The 13,277-nt window shown below is 41.4% G+C and overlaps 1 protein-coding gene across 3 annotated transcripts in view; it reads left to right on the top strand.

Moving 5' to 3' along the window:
- Nucleotides 1–13,277, top strand: part of cltca (clathrin, heavy chain a (Hc)) — a 38,683-nt gene that overhangs the window by 13,546 nt on the left and 11,860 nt on the right. For 2 of the 3 annotated variants that reach the window (XM_037749746.1, XM_037749748.1), the window contains exons 3-15: nt 41–43; nt 3,239–3,507; nt 4,046–4,207; nt 4,321–4,434; nt 5,020–5,193; nt 8,293–8,490; nt 8,682–8,882; nt 9,375–9,527; nt 9,839–9,961; nt 10,698–10,835; nt 10,941–11,105; nt 11,244–11,424; nt 12,363–12,526. In XM_037749746.1, coding sequence (XP_037605674.1) covers nt 41–43; nt 3,239–3,507; nt 4,046–4,207; nt 4,321–4,434; nt 5,020–5,193; nt 8,293–8,490; nt 8,682–8,882; nt 9,375–9,527; nt 9,839–9,961; nt 10,698–10,835; nt 10,941–11,105; nt 11,244–11,424; nt 12,363–12,526 — 2,045 coding nt within the window. The remainder of the gene's footprint in view (nt 1–40; nt 44–3,238; nt 3,508–4,045; nt 4,208–4,320; nt 4,435–5,019; nt 5,194–8,292; nt 8,491–8,681; nt 8,883–9,374; nt 9,528–9,838; nt 9,962–10,697; nt 10,836–10,940; nt 11,106–11,243; nt 11,425–12,362; nt 12,527–13,277) is intronic. The other variant, XM_037749747.1, reaches the window with a different exon arrangement.

The raw sequence follows: 13,277 nt of genomic DNA, 5'->3' as shown, positions 1-13,277 counted from the left end.
GTTCTTTTTTTTTCTTTATTGCTTTCTTATGTGTTTGCAGACGGTGAGTTGAAATTTAACTACTTCATTGTGGAAGTGAAATCCTGTTTTCAAGACAGTATTTATGAAATTATCCCATTCAGCATTGCCATCTTCAATAAACAAATGAAGCATACAGACTATATTGATTACAGCTGGCATTACTTTATCCACCATTGTGTACCATTGGACACTATAAACTTAGGTTTTGGTACGATGCTCTTTAAGCCTGTGTGTTAATGTCCTGGCTTTTAATATTTTTCATATATCTGAACCCATTTAATGAATAAATAAATCTTTGGACCTTCTTCCACATCTAGGCCATTAAAAATATTTCTTCGTAAACAGGATTTAGCTTTCACAGCCTTATAGCTTGCTCGCATTCCATCATTTGTATTAGAATCTGTTTTACATGTGGTAATACTATGGGTAAAAATGATTTCATTTTAAATCACATTTCTTCTCAATTTTCATTTGAAATCCATGTCTTCTTCCATCTGTGTGAAGTGGTAATTACCCAAACCTGTTGTTTCACTTGTTTCCCAGCTGTGTTTTTAATATTTGTTATTAATTAATTTAGCAACTTTTGACAAACTCGTTCTTTATACTAAGGACCGAAGATTAGTTTGCTCCAACTACCAGAGAGCGTAGACTTAATGTGCTGACATCGTTCTATGATAAGTAGTACCAGATGAGGAGTGAACTGGGTCAAGAACTGATTTTGAATAACAACCTGTGAGACTCGCTTGTCAGGGTGTGAAGAGTGGAATTGAGGAGCACTTACTGTCCAGCTGATCCAAGAGCCCAGCAGCTTTGTGCATCCTTCTCTCTGTGTTCAGTTCTTGGCCTTGTCCCTTTCCCAACTATTAAAACAACATTTCATGAGCCAAACAGCTGGTGTCCTAGGATTTTTGGCTAATCTGTCTCCCTGTGGTCACAGTTTAATGCTATGAAATAAGTGGAGGTCTTTCAGGTTTCCTTGTAAAGTGACTATATCACTATATCTTAAAATGATAATTAGGGCATTGACATGACCACCACAGCTTATTTGACTTGTATAATTGTGTAAACTACTACCCAGGCTTGACTGTATTGATTTCAAGTAAACATACTGAGTGAACATCAGTTAGTGTTAATGTTTTACAATGAGGAATGAGGCGGTAGTAACTAGTAGAATGGCATCTTTGATGGGTTGATGCTGGGGAGTTGATGGTAAAAGAACTTTAAGATAGTTGAGTGTATCAGTGTGTTTGTGTGAAACTGGCCTCGTCCCTTTTGAATTTATCAGTTAGTAAAACAACCTTTCTTTGCCGACTGCCCTCTCTACTGAGGACGTGGTACAATGTGCAGTTATAAATTGTGTGCTGAACTTTTATAGAGTTACAGATCATTGCTGACAAACATGTGACATGCAGACATGAGCATTACAATAGTTCAATCTCTGCTCATTATGCTGCCTGGTTAAATGTTACACAGCAAACACACGAGGCTCTTCGTTGTCCGTCTTTTAGAGAAAGCAGATTGGTTCAAGCGACTTTCATCTTGATCATATTTTCACATTTATGCCAAAGTCATTGTGTTAATTTAGCAAAAAAGAACACACCGATCACCTCAGCTTGCAGTAAATGGGGCCCTCTTGTGATAACGACAGCTCAGAAAATGCTTCCCACAAAAAAAGACAGAGAAAAAGTTGGGAGAAAATGCAATTGTGTATATTATCTTTAACAAAACCTGAAAATAATGAGTCCTACAAATACAGCAACATTTCAGCAATGCAGCTATGTTAAAAGGAATAGTTATAGTAGCTAAACAGTGTATGGAGAGCTTCAGATCCATATTGGCTCAAGTTGTAGTATGGACCTGTCTTTTCCTCACTAATTATGCAGCGTAGGGTCAGCGTAGACTCTTCCTCACTCTTTCTACCCTCCACTGTCTTCCCTGCACAGTCTACCATAAAGATTCTTCTCAACCGCCCTTGTCATGTGACACAGTATCGAACCTTAACCTTTTCATGTAACCTTTTCTGAAGGACAGACACAATGCGCACACACACCTCCCAACAGCTGATCATAATTCAATTAAAAATCCTTCTGCTTGGTCTTTGAAATTTGGCTGCTGCTGTAAGTGATCCATCCGCCACATCGCTTACTGTACTCTGATCCCATGGCTTAGTGATGGCAAAATTGATCTCGACAGTTGTGCTAACGCATTGGTCTTTGCTTTTTTTTCTCACTTTGTTGACGAGTATTAAATAATGAGCAAACAAGGAAGTCACACTGCTTCTTAATAAGGCTTTAGCTCACTAAATTAACCCTAACTAATAAACCCAAAAAATGCAGGTGAGTGAACCTTTTTTGAACATTTAGTTTATGATCTGTAATCAGGACAAACGTAACTTCAATTGTAGACAATCAACTATAATCATTATGGGAAACCTTTCCTGCGACTCTTGTCCAAAAGTCTACCCTCCCCGCCCTTAATTGTGCCTGTATCTGTCGTACTTCTGTCGTATTCCATCGTTATATATTTGACTCAGACGCAGATGTGTTTGCCTTTTTTGTGAATTGTTTGTTTCTTGCTTCTACCCTCTGTCTGCTTTGTTTCTCTCAATGGAGGCTGTTCATTTGATGGGGTGGGCCACGTAGTCGGACATGACAATACATGACATATACGGAGTACATTTATTAAACCTCTTTAAAGAGCTGTGGTCAGTTTAGTTTAATACTGTGTTTATTTGTCTGTATTCTTAATTTATAATGACTAAGAAAGAGGTATAAAAAACTTTCCTCCTTACTCGTAACTTATTTATTTACTTGTAATTCTACATGCACCTGGCATTAGACAGATGCCAATTCATAATATACCAACATAGTTTAGAAAAGAAAAAATATACTTGCTTGATGTGCACATAATTGACACAATGACTCCATGTGTAGCCTCTCAGGAGGCCGAAATTTAAGTCACTTGTTCTATTTTTTCTATGCCAGTTGTCTCACTACACAATTTCCGACTACAGCATGTATGGCATCCCCTTTCTATCAGTCATGGCGTCATTGCTTGATGACCTCCTTGTCATGACATACCAATATTTCAAATTTGAATCTCCCTTCTCTATTGAAATTTGGTGTTTCCTATGAATGTATGTGTGGACACATTGTTGTCAGGGACTATAACATTCTTCCGGGGCCTGGTTCCTGCCCCCCTTTCTCCCTCCTCCTAGCCTCTAAAACCCTTCAGATCTTCAACATCGAGATGAAGAGCAAGATGAAGGCACACACCATGACGGACGACGTTACCTTCTGGAAGTGGATCTCCCTTAACACAGTTGCGCTTGTGACTGACAATGCCGTCTACCACTGGAGCATGGAGGGTGACTCACAGCCTGTGAAAGTCTTCGACCGTCACTCCAGCCTGGCAGGATGCCAGATCATCAACTACCGCACTGACGCCAAGCAGAAGTGGCTCCTGCTCATCGGCATCTCAGCCCAGGTACATAAGTTTAGACTGAAGCATGCCTTCGTCACAGAGAATATGCAGTAGATGCATTCAGAAGTAGCCATACATACACACTAGCTTTAGCACTGGTTAGCCAGTTAGTTTCATACATTATGATTTTATTAAGCTGTCAAAGTTAACGCGTTAACGCAAATTAATTTTAACGCCACTAATTTCTTTAACGCATTATCGCAACTCACTTTTAGGTTGTAGCAGGCTCAGTTTTAAAGCTTGAGTGAAGATACTGGTATCATATGAAAATGGAAAACCTAAGGAATCCATTGGCACCAACCATGTTATACTAGCTTTTTGCAAAGGATGTTAAATAACACTTCAAACCTACGCTAAATTTTGGCGAAAACTGGAGTGGCCATTTTCAAAGGGGTACCTTGCCCTCTGACCTCAAGATATATATATATATATATATATATATATATATATATATATATATATATATATATATATATATATATATTTTATTTGATTGACAGCCCTAGTTTTTATACATATTTGTGTGTTTTGCCTTTTTCAGCAAAATCGGGTGGTTGGAGCCATGCAGCTGTACTCTGTTGACAGAAAGGTTTCTCAGCCCATTGAAGGCCATGCTGCCAGCTTCGCCCAGTTCAAGATGGAGGGGAATACAGAGGAGTCGACTTTGTTCTGCTTTGCTGTCAGAGGACAGGCTGGAGGGAAGGTGACTGGTGTTTATAACATAATAGGAAAAACAGATTTTAATGTCATTACCATTCTTGTAGAAAAACCAGAATCTGTGTTTCTCACTCATGTTTTTTTTTTTCTATGACACAGTTGCATATCATTGAAGTGGGGACCCCACCAACTGGCAACCAGCCATTTCCAAAGAAAGCAGTGGATGTGTTCTTCCCTCCAGAAGCCCAGAACGACTTCCCTGTGGCCATGCAGGTGTGGAGCCTGAATCACTCTAGGGCTGTCACTTTTTCAAAAACTCAAGTTTGAATTCATCAGCAAGCCAGATAGCATAACGCACCCTCTGTCTCACAAAGGCAGTTGTTTTTTATAAAGTCGGCAAACATCCATGTATTTGTTGGTATTTTTGCCATCTACAGCGTAGAATCCCAAATAGTTCCACAAACTGCTTCTCAGATCCTCTGGTGTCGTGATTATCCGATCAGCACGGCTTTGCTTGCTAGTGTCGTCCTCCTTTTTTATTCATCAGTTTATTGTACTGGTCAGTAGGTCAAGCTGATGATGAATTTTAAGAATGCCCCCTGCTGGACCGCATGGCAAATTACTTCAAATGGTCTTATTTATCTGTGCTTATGGATTGCAAATTTTGAATTCGAACAGGTCATTATTGTTCAGTTTTTATTTTCTAATTTCAAAATAAAAAGTGACGGCCCTTGATCAGACAAAGTGAAATCAGTAGCCTGATAAAATTGTCCAAATTGACTATGTAGGTTTATGCAAGTTTGTTTTACCATAATCAGATTTACAGACACAATATTTCATCTGTGTTTGTTTTTACAGATAAGCTCCAAGCAAGATGTGGTTTTCCTTATTACCAAATATGGCTACATTCACTTGTATGACTTGGAGACGGGCACCTGCATCTACATGAACCGCATCAGTGGAGAGACCATCTTTGTTACGGCTCCACATGAGGCCACCGCAGGCATCATCGGGGTCAACAGGAAGGGACAGGTAAGAGTGCTCAAGGAAATTAATGGCTGCTCAGTCTTGTTATTGTCAAAGTAGAATTTTGCTGATGAAACCAAATATTCTTCCTAACCTCTAACACACAGCCACAACACAACCACTGCTTTTTTTTACTTCCCCTTATGTCATCTGCCATCACATGTACAGCAAATCTGACACAGGTTAATGAATGTAAACAAGCACAACATCAGCTGTTGCATGGGGTAATAATAACAACAACAACTCCTTGTCTATCATCATCAGGCAAGCTCAGACTTTGCCAGGAGGCATTATAAATAATCCAAGGTGTAGGGTTTCACACAGAGAGAGGGTAGAGGGGTTGTGTCTTACTGCTTTTGTAAAGCTGAACCAGAGAGGAGAACTGGATCCAGCCAGCTGATGAATAATGTTCCAGCCAGGCCACACACCACATGAATAATTGAGTGAAGGGAGGAAAACTGATCTGAGGCAGTGACAGATCTCGCTGTACGGCGGGGCAGTGAAGTGCGTATGTGTGTGTACGCACATCACATGCACACAAACACGAGCGCAGAGGCAGGGATCTGAGAGATAATAGGCCACTGTCAGTGCCTCCACTCGAGTGGGTTGGTTACCAACGATATTGGTAACCTGATACTAAGTAATACATTACTACAATGCTTTCCCCATACTTTTCTGTTGTCTTTAGTCAACAAGCAACAAAACAAAAGATATCCAGATGATGAAGGGATTTTTTTTATCTCTCTAATGCTGGCTTATATTTTCGTTTCCTGGTTGGACTGGACAAGCAGAACAATGAAGAATGCCACAGGGCTTGCTGTGTGTTTATGTTCTGCTGCTGCTGAATAAGTTCAGGATGATATAATGGCAGTTTCAAATTTAAGTCAAGTTGTAGTTCAATATTTGTGTTAACTTGTGGAATTACAGCTCTTGGGTTAAAGCTAATGGTAAGCAAACACAGTAAAAGTAAACCCCCTTGGGGGGAAACACTCTGGTTACACTTAAAATATTACGGAACTACAAGATGGTTAACCACAGGGGTGTGCTGTCCTGTCACTGCGGTGAGAAAAACCATACCGCCACAACCCCACTCTCAGGTCAGGTGCTAAGATCTTGACGTCTTGGAGGGACCAAGGTCATAATAGTTTTGAATTTTCAATTAGTTTTTATTTGATTTTAGTTTTGATTTTTCGATCTTATTTTATTTTAGTTAAGTTTTAGTTAGTTTTATGACTTAGTGTCTGATATCTACTTGCACGTTTCCATCTCTCCAGTCGTTGCTCCCGCACTGCCTAAACTGGTCCTTTTTAGTTGTTAGCAAGTTTCATATCGGAAGCTATGGACTTAGCAGTGCCTGTTTGTGTGTTTGAGTCTCGGCATCAGGATCTCTGATACTCGATCAGGCAGTGTGTATGAGTCAGACCTGGCCTGGCATTGACATGTAATGATGATAGCTGCAGTACAGAACTGCTGCACTCAAACCAGAGAGGGACAGAGGAGGCAAAGGAGTGAGAGGAAGTGAACAAGCAAGAAGGGGAAAAAGGACCCTCCACCCATCAGCACATGATGTCAAGTGTGAGGCAGAGCCTGGTGCCCTCAATCCTCTTAGTGCTGGTCCTCTCATCCAATCACAACCCACACCTTCTCATCCACGTCATCAGCATGTCAGGGACCTGTGATGTTTGCCCTGCAGTTTTACTATCCTGTGTGTGTGGGTTTGTGTCCGGGCCAGTGTATCACTCGATACGACATCTCATGTGTCATCTGACACTCGGTGCTCTCTTGATGAGAACAGTTGTTCTGGCAAGTTTGTTGCTTTTTTTCCATCAGACTTTGATCATTGCATTTAAATGGCATGTTATGCTAAATGCAGTACCTGTGACAATATTTGTCATTGTTTTGTGTTAATTGATTTCCAATAATTCATTTATACATACATTTGCATAAAACAAGCATATTTGCCCTCTCCCATGTTGATAAGAGTATTAAATACTCGACAAATCTCCCTTTAAAGTACATTTTGAATGGATTAATTTGTGATTAATCGCAATTAACTATGGACAATCAGCGATTAATCACAATTACATATTTTAAATTAACTAAAGTTAAAATATTGACTCGCTTGTCCAGAGGATTTATTTAATCTGCCATGTTTCACTCATATGTTTCTATTTGTTATCATTCCTGACTTTAATATTAGCCTCTTCATCTCTTTCGGGTGCTGTACCCTCCTCCTCCCTGACCACACCTACGTACTGAGTAGAACACTGAATCCTATTTTTACTCCTCCTTTTCTGTCCATTTTTTTTATTTCAACTACCTCCAATTAGTCCACCCACATTAGAGTGAGCGAGTGACTCTGCTTTTAGTGGCAGGAAGAATGAGCTCCAGTCAGCCGTGTTAAAAGCCGGGGCACTGACCTGCTGGGCTTGTTTGTAGAGAGGCCAACACTGGCTGTCTTTCTCCTTCGCCCCCCCGCCCCCTATCCCTCCACCCTCCTCTTTTCATTCGACTCACTCTCCTTTCTCTCTCTGTTGCCAGACTGCTCACAAAAGCCGTGCGTTACACTGACCCACTAATAATACATTTGCATTCAGCAGCCACAACCCAAGGCCAGACAGCGTTTAATGGAGTTTAGTGCTATTGCCCACAGTTATGTTCAGCTGAGCTTGCCCACTCTGCTAATTTCTGGCACAGGGTGTGAATAAGGAGTGTGTTGGTGTATGTCAGTGTCGTTTAGATGTATCTAAGAGGAGTTACAAAAAAAAAGCCAACCATTTGTATCGGCCTAGCTTTAATTCAAAGCCTTGATAAACATTGTGGGGGTGGGGTTGTGGAAGCAGTGCATTTGACTTGATGCTTCATATATGATAGATCCATGCCTTGACTTACAGCAGATTTACTTAGTTTAGTTTTAAAACGGAGGACCTTGCACCAGAAGGCATTAGTAGATGATACTGAACTGACTACAAGCAAATGTAGTATTTTCCATCAGATTTATACAAAGAGCTTTAAAAGAGGACAAAATCTGGCAGCACGATTACAGTGTTGTCTGCTCTCTAGTGTACTGTACTGCAACTTTCTCTTTTTTCCCCTGTAACACAGGTGCTGTCAGTCTGTGTGGAAGAGGAAAACATCATCCCCTACATCACTAACGTGCTCCAGAATCCCGATCTGGCTCTCCGCTTAGCTGTCCGCAACAACCTCGCCGGTGGCGAAGAGCTCTTTGCACGCAAGTTCAACAACCTGTTTGCTGCCGGCAACTACTCCGAGGCTGCCAAGGTTGCTGCCAATGCACCAAAGGTACTCATCCTGTTAGCACGGGGCCAGTCAACAGCTCTCTGACTTAATCTGAACAAAATGTAATATACTGTAAGATCCACATGGTTGTGTTTTTTGCAGGGTTATAGTATTGGATTGCATTATATTCTACCCACATGTTTATTCAGTCGTTTAGATCTCTTCTCACCTTCAGTTGACCTTTCCCCTCCCAGGGCATCCTGCGAACCCCAGACACCATCCGCCGCTTCCAGAGCGTTCCTACTCAGCCAGGCCAGACCTCCCCCTTGCTGCAGTACTTTGGTATCCTGTTGGACCAGGGCCAGCTCAACAAGTTTGAGTCCCTCGAGCTGTGCAGGCCCGTCCTCCAGCAGGGACGAAAGCAGCTTCTGGAGAAGTGGCTGAAGGAAGACAAGGTATTGCAGATCTCCATCTCAGCCGCCAGTCACAGGAAGAGGCTCTTCCTGTTGTTTACATGAGTTTGTTTACGAGTCGCCCATTATATTGGAACTTGTGAGAACATCCGTTATGTAAGGAATTTGTGAAGTTGCCCATAGAAACTGTAGATATGGGTGGTTCTAAGCTGCCTCGATGGTAAACAAGAAACAAATTTCGTATTCAGCATATATAAGTGTTTTTTAATGTATCATCCATACATATACCATATTTGCCATTTTTTTATGCTCTCCTTTGTCATCCTTTTAACTTATACAGATACAGTATGAAAACCACAACATAGACTTAAAATAGAAATTAAAAGTAAAAAAAAGAGTAGAAAATGTCAAGAAAATAAAGGTATAAATATAAATAAAGGTATTTAAAAAAAATGAAAGAATACCACTATATGCTTGTTTTCCAAATTGTATTGAATTGCTTCCAGTGCTGATGTTAGTTGTCCTACGTTTCAGTTGGAGTGTTCGGAGGAACTGGGTGACCTGGTGAAGGCGGTGGATCCCACCTTAGCTCTCAGTGTCTACCTGAGGGCCAACGTCCCCAACAAAGTCATCCAGTGCTTCGCGGAGACTGGCCAGTTCCCTAAGATCGTCCTGTACGCCAAGAAGGTACGTCTGTCTGGATGAGATGATATTTGAGCTCTTCAAAGATTTGATAATTTCCAAATGATGAAATGCATGGCCAATAAAAGAGAGGACACACCATATGAGACACATTTCCAAACAGAAAGCCTTCCCTAATGCCTAATTCAAAGATGTCATTTTCAATAAAGCATGCAAAAATGTTTCAGGCTGTAATGAAGATGTGTGTCTCTGTGAAGCGTAATGAACATAAGAGCACTTTGTCACCTAAAGAAATGGACTTAAACAATGGCTCTAAAACTTGATTGTAATGTAGATATATCCATTTTTTGTTCCAGGTGGGCTACACTCCAGACTGGATCTTTCTGCTCAGGAATGTGATGCGGATCAACCCAGAACAAGGCCTGCAGTTTGCCCAGATGCTGGTCCAGGATGAAGAGCCGCTGGCTGACATCACACAGGTCAGAGGAAGGGATGAGGCACTTCCAGTGATCCATCAGGAAAACTTGGATTTTGCTAATGAAGTTGGCTGTCTGCTGTTTTATCATGTCATTAAAGAGTGGAATAGGTCTCTTTCCAAAGGCAGATATGTATGCCTTACTCTGATTGAAACTGACCAAGATGAGTTTAGTAGGAGTTAATAAATCAGCTGGTGCCCTGCAGACTTTGAGGTTATGGTGAGAACTAACCTTTTTCTAAATTACGATTAACATTTCTTACATCCCAAGTCTGCGGTTAACAAGTCGACCCCAAACTTTCCTTGAAACCGGACAAAGCATTTGACTTAGTCACACGACACGACAACATCTGTGAACCTCAGCTATCCTGTAGTACAGTATAAAGGAAATGCACCTCTTCCTTTGCTTCCCGTCACTGCAGACACTGCACTGCAAATGTCAACTGCTGACACAGCTTTCTGTGTTGCCTAAAGTGCTGTACTGGCAGGTAACAACAGGCTTTTATGCAACTTTAAAGTAGTATATATATGGTCTTCTTGCATCTCTCAAGTTAAATCCTATCAGTGGTGCAGAAGGATGGAGGCGTAGTGTACTAATGGCTACAGGGCAGTAGTACTTTATTTTGTTCAAAGAAAGGTTTTGACAAGTAATATTCTTATCAGGGTTTTATCAGTTCGAGAAGCAGGGTCTCTCTCTTCCTCTCTTGAGTGCTGTCCTGTGTGTCTCCATGTCTGTCCAGATTGTGGATGTATTCATGGAGTACAACCTGATCCAGCAGTGCACCTCATTCCTCCTGGACGCTCTGAAGAACAACAGACCCTCAGAAGGACCACTGCAGACTCGCCTGCTGGAGATGAACCTCATGCATGCTCCACAGGTGCACACATCTACACATATTGTACTTTACTTTAAGGAATCCAATTAATAGAGCTGGGATGCATTTTTTTCAAACTTTCTTTCTTGATTCATGTCATGGGTGCAGGTTGCTGACGCTATCCTGGGCAACCAGATGTTCACCAACTACGACCGTCCCCACATCGCCCAGCTGTGTGAGAAAGCTGGACTCCTGCAAAGGGCGCTGGAGCACTACACCGACCTGTATGACATCAAGCGCGCTGTGGTGCACACACACCTGCTCAACCCAGAGGTAGTCTGAGTGAAATTAAATGAAAACTATTATTCTTTCTTGTCAAATGTTCATCACTATTATGGAACTTTTTATTAAGTCCGTGGTAGATATTGTACGACCTATGAGTTAAACTAAAATCCCCTCCTCCGCCTCCAGTGGCTGGTGAACTTCTTTGGCTCGCTGTCGGTGGAGGACTCTCTGGAGTGCCTCAGGGCCATGCTGTCAGCCAACATCCGCCAGAACCTGCAGATCTGTGTCCAGGTGGCTTCCAAGTACCATGAGCAGCTCACCACGCAGTCTCTCACTGAGCTCTTCGAGTCCTTCAAGAGCTTTGAAGGTGAGTTCCCAAACTTTACACTGGCTTACTGCTTCAGTTGAATCTTTCTTTTAGTGAAACACTGTTTGTCTTTCTTATTGATCTTTCTTGTCTTACGAGTATGTTACATTACTGTAATTATTCCCTGTAATATGCTGCCTGGAGAGTTTTTGAAGGCAATTCTCCTTCACATTCCCTTCCTGATAGCCTCCTTGCCAGTTGGAGACGCGTAACCATGGTAACCCGTGCCGACCTCATGTGACCAAAACGATGATTTGTGAGATTCAAAGTGTGAACTAATTTAAGATACATACAGTATTACACAGATCAAAGTGAATTCTTATATGTACACTTGAATCGAGGCGTTGTTGATGTTACAGAGCTGTCTGTCAACGTCTGTTATGAATGTTATGGTCACTACCGCATTGCAATGTGGGATATTTATGACACCGTAGTGTCCAGCGTTTGCATATTGATTCGCTCATAAGAGCATCATCTTCAGAGACAAAGTGCTGAAAAATAGCTAATACAATCCATAAAAGTTTATGAAATGCTTTGTACAATAGAACAATTCACCTGAATATCCCAGTATCCAGGCGAGACATCAGAGTGGTATTTGACTTGTCCTTCAGTTGTATTTATGCAGCCATTCCCTACAGGAAATGTACTTTGATAGATGTCCCCTAACTATCAATTAGACTAGTAGGCCAGAGCAGAGGCAGGACAATCAATAGATTGTGCAGACTGGCCTGGAGGTGATTTCGTTCACCTCTACTATTACTGGAATAATAAAGGTTCAGTAAGCTAATTGGGGAAAGAGCAAAACGGCGTTCATGGAGTTACATTTTTAGTGTCAGTTGTATCTTTTAGGATGTATTAGTGGGTCCATAATGCTATCGTTAGAGTGGTAAAGCTGTAGAAGCTGTAGCTTAATATAAGTGACTGTCTTTGTCTCTCAGGTCTGTTCTACTTCCTGGGCTCTATTGTGAACTTCAGTCAGGACCCTGAAGTTCACTTCAAATACATCCAGGCCGCTTGCAAGACGGGCCAGATCAAAGAGGTGGAGAGGATCTGCAGAGAGAGCAACTGCTACGACCCGGAGCGCGTCAAGAACTTCCTCAAGGTACAAAGCCGCTGGGACAGCTGGAGTGATGAAACACTGACGTTTTACAGCTCTTTTCTTCCTTTACCTGGTCCTTTTTTTTTTACTTTGGCCACTCTCTCTCCCTTATACGTCCTATCTCTCTGTTCCTGATCTAGCTTTTTTCATTTTAAATCTTGACTGAACCATTACAGAATTTTACGCCAGGTTGGTCTTAAGGAAATGGAGATTCAAAACTAGAAAAGTGTCTAGTTTTGAATCTCCATTTCCAGTCTCGTATCACATTTGTTTTGAAGTGCTGAGTCAGTCTTTAAAATGCTGCATGCTCTTAAAAGAAAAGCATCACAGATTAACATTTTGACCCCTTTCTATAGTTTAGAAAATGATTACTGTCACTAGCAGATCCCCAGCAGTCAATTATCTTTTGTGCTTTTCCTCTTTTGTCTTTGGAATGGCAGGACATGTACCAGGTAAATCCATCCTTCCCCACAGTACAGGACTTGTCCCCTCTTTTTTTTGCTTTCACCCCTACCCCTGAACTTTAGGCGAAGGATTGAAACTGGGATTTGTATGGAGGCGTGTATGCTTATACACCACAATCCATACACCCATTCTACATAGCTTTATGTAGTCCTAGTCATTCATTGGATGTTTTGTGTGTAATTGCAGTTACTGGTCAACAAGTTAAGGTCCTGCATTCCACATTTGAAGACATTGAAGATGTCTGAAAAGTGTGTATTTACATATCTCTAGTCAGTGCAGCATGTTCTTT

This window comes from Sebastes umbrosus, chromosome 17, assembly GCF_015220745.1.
Source record: "Sebastes umbrosus isolate fSebUmb1 chromosome 17, fSebUmb1.pri, whole genome shotgun sequence".
In the NCBI taxonomy this organism is placed as follows: domain Eukaryota; kingdom Metazoa; phylum Chordata; class Actinopteri; order Perciformes; family Sebastidae; genus Sebastes; species Sebastes umbrosus.
Note: the sequence above shows the minus strand (reverse complement) of the source record. Positions and strands in the feature narration are given on the sequence as shown.